Source organism: Rutilus rutilus (genome assembly GCF_951802725.1).
Source record: "Rutilus rutilus genome assembly, chromosome: 8".
NCBI lineage: Eukaryota > Metazoa > Chordata > Actinopteri > Cypriniformes > Leuciscidae > Rutilus > Rutilus rutilus.
Genome location: NC_140222.1, coordinates 20,908,995 through 20,921,795, shown reverse-complemented (window position 1 = coordinate 20,921,795; position 12,801 = coordinate 20,908,995). Strand labels below are relative to the sequence as shown.

Below are 12,801 nucleotides of genomic sequence, written 5' to 3'. Positions count from 1 at the left end.
ACCTAAACAATAAGATTGAATTGTTTCCTTATGAACACACTGACAAAACAGACAAACCACACCCAATACCAAAAACCTGTTTCACAAAAGGTAGTGTTGGTGGAAATGGTCATGAAAACGCCACCTTACTTAGACTGTTTCCTCTGATGGTAGGTAGCAAAGTTCCAGAGGGAGATAAGTCATGGGCTGTCTTAATGGATTTAAAAGACATTGTTGAGCTGTCATTATCACCAGCATTTACGGAAGAAACTATCCAGTATTTTGCAATGTAAGATCAGTGACCACAGGCAGATATTTTCTGAGATTTTCCCTGAATCGTGTTTCCGCCCTAAACATCATTTTGTGGAGCACTACCCGAATCTTATATATCTACACAGAAGAAAGCCCTGTCTAGTGTTTTTCCCAGTACGGGTTGTGTCGAGCCATGTTAGTCTGGTTATTTGATGGGAAAAAAAGATGAAATGTAGTTGCAAAAAACGTGTTAGGAATCACAACGCGAGGACTTTTATTCTGCAGTGCAGAACTGAGGAAGAACTGATGACGGGACATTTTGATCTTCGGCTGACAAATCAAATGAAAGGGGCGTTTCATTCCCACCCACGTGTAAAATTCGAATATTCCAGCTGTTTATACATTTTTCTACATCAGAACGAAAAACGAAAAATCAAGCTGAATTCTTGTTTTTCGTTTTTTTGGAAAAAATGAAAATCGAAAAAAGGAACTGTTTTCTCATTTTTCTACTTTCAATATTAAATAAAAAAACGACTGAACGAATGATACACGGATTCAAACTACTCACAGGTGCCATCTTTCCCATTATTTCCTTATATGCAAATGTATGAGTCCAATGAGTGTCCAATGTGAGTCTGGAGAGCTTCACACAAGTCCTGTGTGAACAGCCGCTATGGGTCATCTGTGTTGTGTATGTGACAACTATTATTTAAAAAAAGTAACTGAGTTTTGTTGTTGTATATGATGTTTGCGCTGTGGTTTCAAACAGATCAATACTCAATATTACAACTTCTCTTTCTACAGCCTAACTAGATGAAGATCATTGACTTTTTTAAATAACACTAGTGTACTGCAGATGTCATCCAGTGGACATTGTACCTGAAGTCATTTCAATAAACTTCTGCTTCTTGGAGCTGAATAAAACAACAGATTTCATTCTAAGCTCTTGGTGTGAGTACATAAAATATTATGAACAAAAGAATCTGATGAACAAAGACTCATGATAAACCAGTATGTGGATTTACAGTAAGATTACTCATAAAACAATGCATGGCTGGCTGAATTCGGAATTATATACTACACTTGAGGCCTATTATTAGGCTAATAAAGAGATTCAGTATTTCATCTTCTCTGAAAAGACATGAGAGGGTCCACACTGGAGAGAAGCCGTACACATGTGATCAGTGTGGGAAGAGTTTTGCGCGAACAGCAGTCCTGAAGGATCATATGAAAACTCACTGGAGAGAAACCTTACAAGTGTTCGCACTGTGACAAGAGTTTCAGTCAGTTAGGAAACATGAAAGATCCACACTGAAGAGAAACCGTAACACTGTTTTATTTGTAATACTTTCCTTCACTGCTGTGTATAAAAACTAAAAAGGCTCAGAAAATTGCAGATGATAAAAGACATTGGTGATTTATTAGAAGAGGAATGAAAAGATAAAAAAAATTTCCAAGCTGCCACGCCAGAACAATCGCTCCAAAACCTCCTGAACAAGATGGTCTCGGACTGATTGCAAACAAACTCTGGGACGGTTCGCTTGAGGTGTGAAAGCAATCCAACGCAACGGACCAACAAACCAAATGATATCATAATTCTTGCTGTCCCGATGAAGCCTTGATTCTTGCTCTGCATTATAACATTCATATAGTATTTGCTTGTGTCTTGACACTGTTAATCACAGCACTATGAGTTCCAGATTTAACAATCTAAGCGTAGGCTAGTTGGGCTGAAACTAGCAAACACTGTATCGCGCCGGGTAGTGCCCAGAGAGAGCGTATGAATTTGTTTTGTGAAAAGTTGTAAGAGTTTTGTGTTTACTGGCAAGATGTCTATAATGTGCACCGCATTGACTCACTCTTCTGAAATAAGATTGGAAGTTTACAGTGCTTTCTATATTTACACAATCATATAATATGCTATAGTTACCCAACTGACTCAAATAAAGTCAGATCTCTGCTGTTGATCTGTAAAGCTTGTTTCAGGAGTGTCACTATTAACAGCTGCTAAAAAGCCTCTATTTTGAATGTCTATAGTTTAATAGTTTTCAGCTCATTCATTATGCTGATGTCTTCAATCACCTGTAAACTGACACTTAAAGCTCATTTCACTGGTGTCAACAGACTGACAAACTGCATAATCACCACTTTTGAAATCTACAATTTATTTTGTTATAGTCTGTGAACCATGTTTTATGTAAAAACGACTACAAACTAAAAAACAATTAATAAAAATGTATCTAAATGTGTTATTTGTTGCTTATTAATCTATAGATTCATTTCCACATTAGTTTATCCTACTGTATTTATATTCTTACATTCTCTTTATATTTGGATTATTTTAATTCTGGTATTTATTCATGGTTTTCTACATGTCCATTACAACTGTACATTTTGATAGATGAACATAAATGCATACAATGTGTAAAATTGTGAAAACAAATGTGATGATTTATTTTGATGTGGCCAGATCTGCCCCTCCTACCACACACCGATTCCCCTTCAGTGAAGCTCCTCCCACTGCAGTTCACCAATAAATGCTGGATTATTCCCATCAGTCTACAAGTGAAGAAGATTGAGGACAGTGAGAACATGAGTGATACAGAGTCCTGCAGGATAAAAGATGAAGAAACTGAAGAACAAAGAGGTTGGTGTTTATTTTTGATTCTTTATTAATGATGCTGAAGATCATTAAGGTTATAAAACTTCAAGCAGTTCAACAGATTTAGTGGTTGTAGTAAAAAGAAGAAAAGCTATAGGAGCTGTCAAATAACAGTTAAAGCTACACTGTGTAACTTTTTTAGTTGATTCTTAGCAAAAAACACTTAGTTCTTTCAAAAATATATGTGCTCATTAATATATATATTTACTTCTTTCAAGTAATAAAGTATTCTCTTAAGTTTATAATCTGCCATTGAAAGTACATACGGGTGAGGGGTTCGAATGCCGGTCGCCATGTTGCCCCTCCATCTTGAAACTACATTAGCCATAGAGGGACATGCCTGTAAATTCAAGATTCGCCTTTTGCGTTTTTCACTCAGTGACACCGTGACGAATGTGAGGGGGAGATTACTCGCGAGCTCGCGAGTGCCGGCAGATTTGAAAGATAGTGTGTGTGTGTGTGTGTGTGTGTCTGTGTGTCTGTGTGTGCGTGCGTACTCATTTGAAAGAGAGAATTAAAACGTCAACGCGACAGACAAATCAGCAAGACCATAGTCAATATTGGAGTAACTTTTCCCAGATGGAAAGAGCTCATGAGGAGAAAAGATTGTAAAACGGACGCCGAGGTTGCTGCTTTCTTCTCGACAGGTAATTCAGCCTGTTGTAATTCATTTGTGTAAATTCGAAGTTTTATTTGCTTGTCTAACTATAGCATGGTTGTGCATAACGTCAGAACGACCTCTAGTATAACTTCATCCTCGCATCAATGGTGAAAAAGTATTTGTTTACCTTGTAACATAAATCTGTGCTGCGACAGATCACAGGTGATGAATAGTTTTAAAGGTGCAATTTTTTAAGCTATATTAAAAAAGGACACTGTAAATTTTAGTTATTTTTAATTGCTTTTACTTTGTACACATTGTAACGTTAGCCTAATCTGATTATGCTGGGATAGCCGATTTCAAGGGTGACGTTTACCTCCTGACATCTGTCCTGTAGTTTTATTCATTTTAGACGTAGGCCTATTGTTTATTATTGTCATGGACGAAGTGATAACTGGGGTCCGTTCTTCGTACGTCGCTAACTCACTTAGCTGGATTTGATTGTTGGCGATATAGCATGATCTTGGATTGTTTGGTTCTTCAACGCTCATCCTGGACTTGCTGTCATAGCAACATGTGCGCAAACTTAAACCTGCTCGGGAGCAGGCTTATTTCATGTTAACAGGATTAGATCCCGGCTTCATAAGCAGAGCTGATACGGGAAGTCCATATATTCTGAGATATACATTTTTTCTCGTGATTCGTGAGATTGTCGGTTTTTGTCGCTTTTATGTTTAAAAAACAGTTTTAGTTTTTTTTTTTTTTTTTTTTTTTGGCATTTCCAAGCCACTTAAGTCCCAATGTTGAAGGCTAAAGCAGTTTTTTTTTTTTTATTATTTTTTTTTTTTAGGCTATCATAATTTTTTATGAAGATCATACAATCATGACCATGCCGATTACAGATATGTCACTCAGCCTTCACTAACGTGATTGGTACCATAGACTATAGGCTACCATAGACTGCCATCAAGGCCTCAATGAAGGGGATTATGTGAAAAGAAAGGGGATTCACAATGTAAATGTGCAGCCCAGTTACTATTGTGATTCTTAATATTCCAGATTAGTGATATTATATCAAATAAAAAAAAGGCAGTTGACTAAAATATTCCATATCACTAATGTGAAAGCAAAATGGCCAGGATCTGTGCATGACTTAAAGGTGCATTGCGCAACTTTTCATGTTAAAAATACCCGTTTTCTAACCCATACATGCTTAAACAATTGCCTGATGGGCTGACTGAGCCCTTCTCTGATCACTGCGATTGCCTCTATAATCCTGTACAGTAAAATAAATAAGAGGGATTCGGGTCGGAATCTGAGACTGGGCGTGACGTCATGCGCGTTCACGGCACGCTCATATGTCTGGCAGGTTTGTGTATGCGCCGACGCCGCCATTCTCCGTAGAAAATGGATTCTAAGAGACCGGCTTGTAGTTCATTTCAAACACCAACGCAAACTCCACGTAAGATAAAAAAAAAAAGAGAACTTTTGTCTAGTGCAACCAAAAGGTCCAAATTGGAGTCAGACAGGCGTCGGGGTAAGACGAGAGTAAACATAGGGAAGGCTTTCAACAAATGTGGAGAGATCTCCGGTCTGCTCTAGGGCTCAAACGGGATCCTCAGTTGGCTTTTTTCTTGATAAAAAGGTAAGATATATCCCATTCTCTAATGTCTGATACGGCCAATAATGACAATAAATGACGATCCATAAAATGTGTAGCGTAAGCTAGATAAATGTACAATCGGAATAGGTTTTACTAACTTACCATTGTCAGTGATCAGGTTCAGAATGATTGTGATATAAAATGCTGATATATAAGTTAGATACTTAGACACAAATTTTGAGCAAATTACTGCTTAATTACGATGTTGCTATTGGAATATGCTACTTAGCTGATCAATAAAACAGGCTAAACCCCCGCAAATCTTCGGCGGATTAGCCTGTTTGGCTTTTATGGTAACGTCATAGTGCCACTTGATTGTTTATTACCTTGAGACATTTGGGTGTACTTTGTTGACCGACTGTGTATGGTATGGTATCATGATTACAATTTTGAGCTTTTACAAAGTTATAACTTATATTGTTCATGAACGTGTTTCCATAATAATAGTCATAAGTGGATACAGTAAACACATAACACAGTTCAACATGGAGATAGATGGGAATAAAAAACGAAGTTTTCTACTACCCCCATTTTTTCCCTCACACATAAGTGTGTTATTTACTCAATTGCCTTTCCTTTCACATATTTTAAATTACTTGCAGATTTAAAACTTGATTACCTCTGAAGACATTATGATTGTAAACAAAAGATTTGTGCGGCTGATGCTCCTTGGGTTATGACCAGCTCGAGCTCGTGCAAGCGTGCGTGTGCGTGTGGTCCGTGAGCGTGCACACCTCTGGTTGCAGTTTCGCTTGCCGCCAGAGGGGGCGTAGTTCTGCGAAAACTCAGACTCTCGCGCAATGCACCTTTAAGAATTTTCAGAGATTCACATTTATGCACATTATTTGAAAAGTTCCACAATTAAATATCAAGCTCACTGTATTACATACACTTATGCAGATCCTAACAGAACTGCATTTTTTCATAGGTGATTTTGACATGTTCCTGCCTGCAGACAGGTGTTTTATGACCCCATTCCCTGACCCAAACCAGTTACAATGCAGCTCTAGCCAGGACAAGGGCACACAATGATATGAACTTTGGCTAACTAAAGGGAAGATTTCAGTGTCTGAAAAGTCTGAGGGGTTGCACACCTGACAGGGCCTGTGACATTGTTGCATGTGCCATATTACACAACATTGCCAAAAAAAAAAAAAAAACACTTTTCATTAAATGAAAGTCTTTTAATATTATAAAAGACAAATATGCTTAGTTCCTTGAGTTTTATTTCAATTGTTCTTTGTAAAGAAAAGCCAGTGGTCAAGTGATATTATAGACACATGCCTCATGCAACAAATAAAAAGGAAAAGTTGGCTATACACTGCCCACCTGTAGGCCTATGTCTCCTCTGTCTGTGCAGACTCTTCTGTAGGCCTTTCTGTAGATGTGGAATCCTGCAACTTATATTGCAGCCATGAAGCATACAAGTATAAATTAAGTAAAGTTATGCACTTGCAGGTAGGCTAGTTCCTCCATATGACAGTTATCTGAGAGGGTTTATTCACTGTCCAGTGCAGTGGAAACAAATGGACATTACAAAGTCTTATACTGTCTTTCCTTTGGAAAGTTAGAAAATGTCCACTTACTGCACATTTTTCAGCCACCACTTTCTTGGGAACAGATACAAGTGTTGGTGTATTATGTAAAAGTGCACAAAATAGGAAAACACAATGTCATTACAATGAACTATACTCTGGAAAATGTGATCAATAACTCATGGCAAAATATTTTTACATTAACATAAGTTTATCAGTTTTCACTTTCACAAGTCAAAGCAATTCATCATTACTCAAGATTTAACAGTTGAAATGACTATACAGCCTTAATTTAATGCAGCAAAAAATATTTTACAGTGTAGGCTACTAAGATCTTTTCTATTTTTTTCTCAGCCTTTTTCTTGGTTGCTTTTATAAACAGACAACCATTTATTTAACAGTGCCTTGTATAAAAGAGACTATAACTAAAAAATACCATATTTTTGTACTTCACTTTTATTTGTTCCCATGTTCTAGTATGGTGACTGACATTACAGTGCACAAAGTAATTATGCAATTATTAAAATACAAAAATATAGGCTAATAAGTGATAAAAACATCTAACATGGCCACTTCTAACGGATTTAAATTGTCTGCTACTTTTTGCCAGCCCTCTCTCCTGGCTTTTGCAGACTTTGAGGTGTTCCCTGGCGTTTTGATTAAACATTAAAATTCCGAATAAACTTCGACTATTAGTTCTTGCTCTGCTGAGGAGAAAAACTGAGCGCGCTCTTTGGCCACGCTGATCAGCCAATAGCAGCGTTGCTGATCAATGTTTCTATTATCCATACATATCCCCTTTTAACCAGCGCATGAACGCGCAATTATCTCAGATGACTCAATCCAGCGATACTAAGCATATCCGGCAAGTGTGTTCGAAGAACCGAGTTAGCCAGATCATGATTCGTACGATGATATCATCTTGGATGTGTCATTTGATCTCGGATGTAATAAGCAACGTACGAAGAACGGGCCCCTGGAAGCCATGTTAATCTTGGAATAATACGGCCACCGTAGGAGTTAAAACGCCCTCGGAATTGAGAGGAACAGAAACTAATATTCGCTGGGTAGTCATATACAATTTCACCGCCAGATGGGGGTAAAAATCACACAGTGTAGCTTTAAAGTAAAAAAATAACGTACAGGGCCATTTTTTTATTTATGTTTTGACATTTAATCAGATTTCCGATACACTTATGTTCATTTTTCCCCACTAAAATTTGCATTTCACTAAATGTTTAGATTTTATAAAATTACTGTGCACCAATTTTTTTTGCTGCTGAATTATCGACTCTCCTTTATAATATATTTTGAGTTGTAGATTGATAATTTTTTGTTGTTGTTGTTTTTCTCTATAATTCTCTAAGTAATGTGTGTATTTAGTGCAATGTGTTTAGTAACCAGTTCCACACACAGAAAGTTATAGATATACTACAGTGATCAAGAAAAAAACAGCAATGTTTTCGGATCGGTATCAGCCGATACTGCATCCCTAGTTGTCAACATCAGGAACTCGAACTAAATATCCAAGTGGTTTTATATTACATTTTACATCTGGTTCACAATTTTTGCAACCATGTTACTAAACTTTTGTTGTAAATATTGAAAACATTTGACATTCACATGATTTTATTTATTTCTAGAAATAAACATAAAATATATAAATTAGACAATTTGTTTTAAATAAATATATATATTTTTTCAAGGTAACAGGAATGCAACTTTTGCGTAAATGAACCAAATACTTATTTATAGTGAGGGGTGCACATACATAACTGGTATGTGGTAAAAATAAATGATGCGCACCAGAAAATGCATGTGATTCGTGGATTAACTGCTAAGTTTTACCAACACCATCATTTGGACTTGTTTTGTCTTGCCCATTTGCACATTTTAAACGCAGAAGAAGAGGTGAAAATCAGGACTCACGCTGTTATCAGTGCGCAGTTATAACTTTCATATAGCGTCTGTCTACTTTCTGCTGTTACATCAGTGTTCACTTTCCCCCTTCACATTTCTCTCTATGATGTTTTTATGATTTACAGAAAACTTTTTTACTTTCATTTTAGACTTGCAGGAGAATGAGGAGAGCGAAGAACTGAGTGAAGCAGAGGAGAAACATGATGTCAAAAAAGGAAATAAATCTTTGAGTCACTCACAGAAAAGAAGATCAAACAAATCTTTCACCTGCTCTCAGTGTGGAAAGAGTTTCACATACAAAAGAAGTCTTAAACTTCACAAGAGAATCCACACTTCAGAGAAACCTTTCACATGTGATCAGTGTGGGAAGAGTTTCACACTAAAAGGAAACCTTAAGGATCACATGAAAATCCACACTGGAGAGAAGCCGCACACATGTGACCAATGTGGGAAGAGTTTCACACACAAAGGACACCTTAAGGAACACATGAAAATCCACACTGGGGAGAAGCCGCACACATGTGATCAGTGTGGGAAGAGTTTCACACATTTAAGCAGTTTTAAATTACATCTGCGTTCTCATTCAGGAGATAGACCATTTAACTGTGATCAGTGTGGTAAAAACTTTGTTAGGGCAGATACGCTGAAGGTCCACATGAAAGTTCATACACAGGAGAAGCCTCACGTGTGTTCTTTGTGTGGAAAGAGTTTTAGTCATCTGGGTCATCTAAAAGTACACCAGAAAATACACAGTGGTGTGAAGAATTATTTGTGCTTTGATTGTGGAAAGACTTTTATTACAGATGCTGAATTGAAACGGCACCAGAGAATTCACACTGGAGAAAAACCTTACAAGTGTTCACACTGTGACAAGAGATTCAGTCGGTTAGGGAACATGAAAACACATGAGCGGATCCACACTGGAGAGAAACCGTATCACTGCTCTCCATGTGGGAAGAGTTTCACTCATTCATCTTCTCTACTTTATCATACAAAAAACAAATGTCTGAAATCATGATATAATGTTTAAATTCATCTTCAGATCCAGCTCTTTCAAATGCAATGCTGCGTCCTCATCAAAGTGACTTAATAACATGTTGAACAATAACATTACATGTAAATCACGACCAAATCAGACATGAACTGTCCAATAAATGTTGTTTCTTATGCTCAAACAGTGTTAAAAACATGCACATCTTCTATTCGTTTTACCTCCATCTACTGCATACCTTTCTCTTGCATGGGTGATATATCTGCATTGTATTCTTTCATGAGAATGTAGTGCCTCATCCACCCCAGATGATCAGACTACTTTAATATCCAACAAACTTTTCTTAATGCTTTTTTTTGTTGCTAACTCATAACCAGCTTCATTCCGTTATCCCAACATGTGTCGGTATCCAACAAATACAATTATACCCTCTGTTTACAATCTATAAAATAATGCAGATATTATACTTTTGAGAGCTGATAAAGAATCAGAACAAATTACAGAAAACCCTCAAGACGTTTTCTTTAAGTCTATTGTGAGGCTGCTAAGAGCGACGAGCCAGTCCCCGACCTTTTCGAGGGGAAGCACGACATGCTTTTTTGTACCTTTGATGCTAATGAATCGTATTTTGAGGATAATGTTTTCTCAGGCCCGGGCTGGCGACTAATTTGGCCTGCTGCCAGCCAGCGTTTTTTTTTATTTATTTTTATTTTATACTACTACCTTTACTAGTGGTCATTTTCGAACTCGTCATTCAATAAAAATTATTATTATAAAATAAAATCATGAATCTCTTAGTCTTGACTGGCAAACAAGGCTACGATTCGACTTAAGCCTCAGCCAAACGGTTAAACAGAAAATGTGCCCGATGATGGAGAGAAAACGGCCAGGTGGAGCAGAGAGGGAAAGAACAACGAAAAAGAAAGCACTCCAAGAACAAGCAGCAAAATGTTGCAAAATGAATGACCTGTTCAGGGCTTCAAGTGCAGGTCAGTTTCATCTGTAAATACTGTACTTTTCTTTGTTAACTTAGTATTAAAATGCTAGCAAATGTAAGCGGTATAGCGCCCCTATAACTATCGTCACTCAAAATACTGTATGCTAAAGTAGATTAATATTATTTAGTGTAAAGTTACATGAGTAATTTAGCAGACAAATATAAACATTTATATGGTCGGTACTGGGAGCAGGGAGGCAGGAGTGATGCAGACATCACCAAAAAATAATTCAATAACATTTTATTAGACAATTTAGAAAATTATGTCTGGCCACTTGTGAGGTTTAAAACTTTTTTCCTTTCCTTTCCTTTCCTTTCCTTTCCTTTCCTTTCCTTTCCTTTCCTTTCCTTTCCCTTTTTTTTTTTTTGTCATGTCATGTCATCTTCGTCCGCTTATCCGGGGCCGGGTCGCGGGGGCAGCAGTCTAAGCAGAGATGCCCAGACTCCCCTCTCCCTAGACACTTCCTCCAGCTCTTCCGGGGGAACACCGAGGCGTTCCCAGGCCAGCCGGGAGACATAGTCTCTCCAGCGTGTCCTAGGTCTTCCCCGGGGTCTCCTCCCAGTGGGACGCGCCCGGAACACCTTCCCGGGAAGGCGTCCAGGAGGCATCCGGAACAGATGCCCGAGCCACCTCAGCTGACCCCTCTCGATGTGGAGGAGCAGCGGCTCTACTCTGAGCTCCTCCCGAGTGACCGAGCTTCTCACCCTATCTCTAAGGGATCGCCCAGCCACCCTACGGAGAAAGCTCATTTCGGCCGCCTGTATCCGGGATCTTGTCCTTTCGGTCATGACCCAAAGCTCATGACCATAGGTGAGAGTAGGAACGTAGATTGACCGGTAAATCGAGAGCTTCGCCTTGCGGCTCTGCTCTTTCTTCACCACGACAGACCGGTACATCGACCGCATTACTGCAGAAGCTGCACTGATCCGTCTGTCAATCTCCCGTTCCATCCTTCCCTCACTCGTGAACAAAACCCCAAGATACTTAAACTCCTCCACTTGAGGCAGGAACTCTCCACCAACCTGAAGTGGGCAAGCCACCCTTTTCCGACTGAGGACCATGGCCTCGGATTTGGAGGTGCTGATTCTCATCCCAGCCGCTTCACACTCGGATGCAAACCGTCCCAGTGCATGCTGAAGGTCCTGGCTTGATGAAGCCAACACGACAACATCATCCGCAAAGAGCAGAGACGAAATCGTGTTGTCACCAAACCCGACACCCTCCGGCCCCTGGCTGCGCCTAGAAATTCTGTCCATAAAAATTATGAACAGAACCGGTGACAAACACCAGTCCAACGCGCACCGGGAACAAGTCTGACTTACTGCCGGCAATGCGAACCAAGCTCCTGCTTCGGTCGTACAGGGACCGGACAGCCCATAGCAAAGGACCCTGGACCCCATACTCCCGGAGCACCCTCCACAGGCCGCCGCGAGGGACACAGTCGAATGCCTTCTCCAAATCCACAAAGCACATGTGGACTTGTTGGGCAAACTCCCATGAACCCTCCAGCACCCTGTAGAGAGTATAGAGCTGGTCCAGTGTTCCACGGCCTGGACGAAAACCACACTGTTCCTCCTGAATCCGAGGTTCTACTATCGGCCGTATTCTCCTCTCCAGTACCCTGGCATAGACTTTCCCAGGGAGGCTGAGAAGTGTGATCCCCCTGTAGTTGGAACACACCATCCGGTCCCCCTTCTTAAAAAGAGGGACCACCACCCCGGTCTTCCATCCCAGAGGCACTGTCCCCGACCGGCTCGCGATGCTGCAGAGGCGTGTCAGCCAAGACAGCCCCACAACATCCAGAGACTTGAGGTACTCAGGGCGGATCTCATCCACCCCCGGTGCCTTGCCACCGAGGAGTTTCTTGACTACCTCGGTGACTTCAGCTTGGGTGATGGATGAGTCCACCTCTGAGCCCTCAGCCTCTGCTTCCTCAATGGAAGACGTGACGGCGGGATTGAGGAGATCCTCGAAGTATTCCTTCCACCGTCCGACGACATCCCCAGTTGAGGTCAACAGATCCCCACCTCTACTGTAGACAGCATTGGTAGGGCACTGCTTCCCCCTTCTGAGGCGCCGGACGGTTTGCCAGAATCTCTTCGAGGCCAGCCGATAGTCCTTCTCCATGGCCTCACCGAACTCCTCCCAGGCCCGAGTTTTTGCCTCCACAACCACCCGGGCTGCAGTTTGCTTGGCCTGC

General features: G+C 40.0%; 1 protein-coding gene across 1 annotated transcript; it reads left to right on the top strand.

Moving 5' to 3' along the window:
• The first annotated feature begins 2,800 nt into the window (after positions 1 to 2,800).
• LOC311296000 (uncharacterized protein) lies at positions 2,801 to 9,784 on the top strand. Its single transcript, XM_084417629.1, has 2 exons — positions 2,801 to 2,878; positions 8,762 to 9,784. Exons 1-2 carry the CDS (start codon positions 2,824 to 2,826, stop codon positions 9,628 to 9,630), a joined length of 924 nt encoding a protein of 307 aa, XP_084273755.1. The 5' UTR covers positions 2,801 to 2,823; the 3' UTR covers positions 9,631 to 9,784.
• The last annotated feature ends 3,017 nt before the right edge of the window (positions 9,785 to 12,801 follow it).

Bases quoted from the DNA above. Each gene is read 5' to 3' on its own strand.
- LOC311296000 (XM_084417629.1), top strand. From the start codon at position 2,824: ATGAGTGATACAGAGTCCTGCAGGATAAAAGATGAAGAAACTGAAGAA. The intron at 2,879-8,761 runs GTTGGTGTTTAT...CTTTCATTTTAG, and splicing joins AGAAACTGAAGAACAAAGAG to ACTTGCAGGAGAATGAGGAG.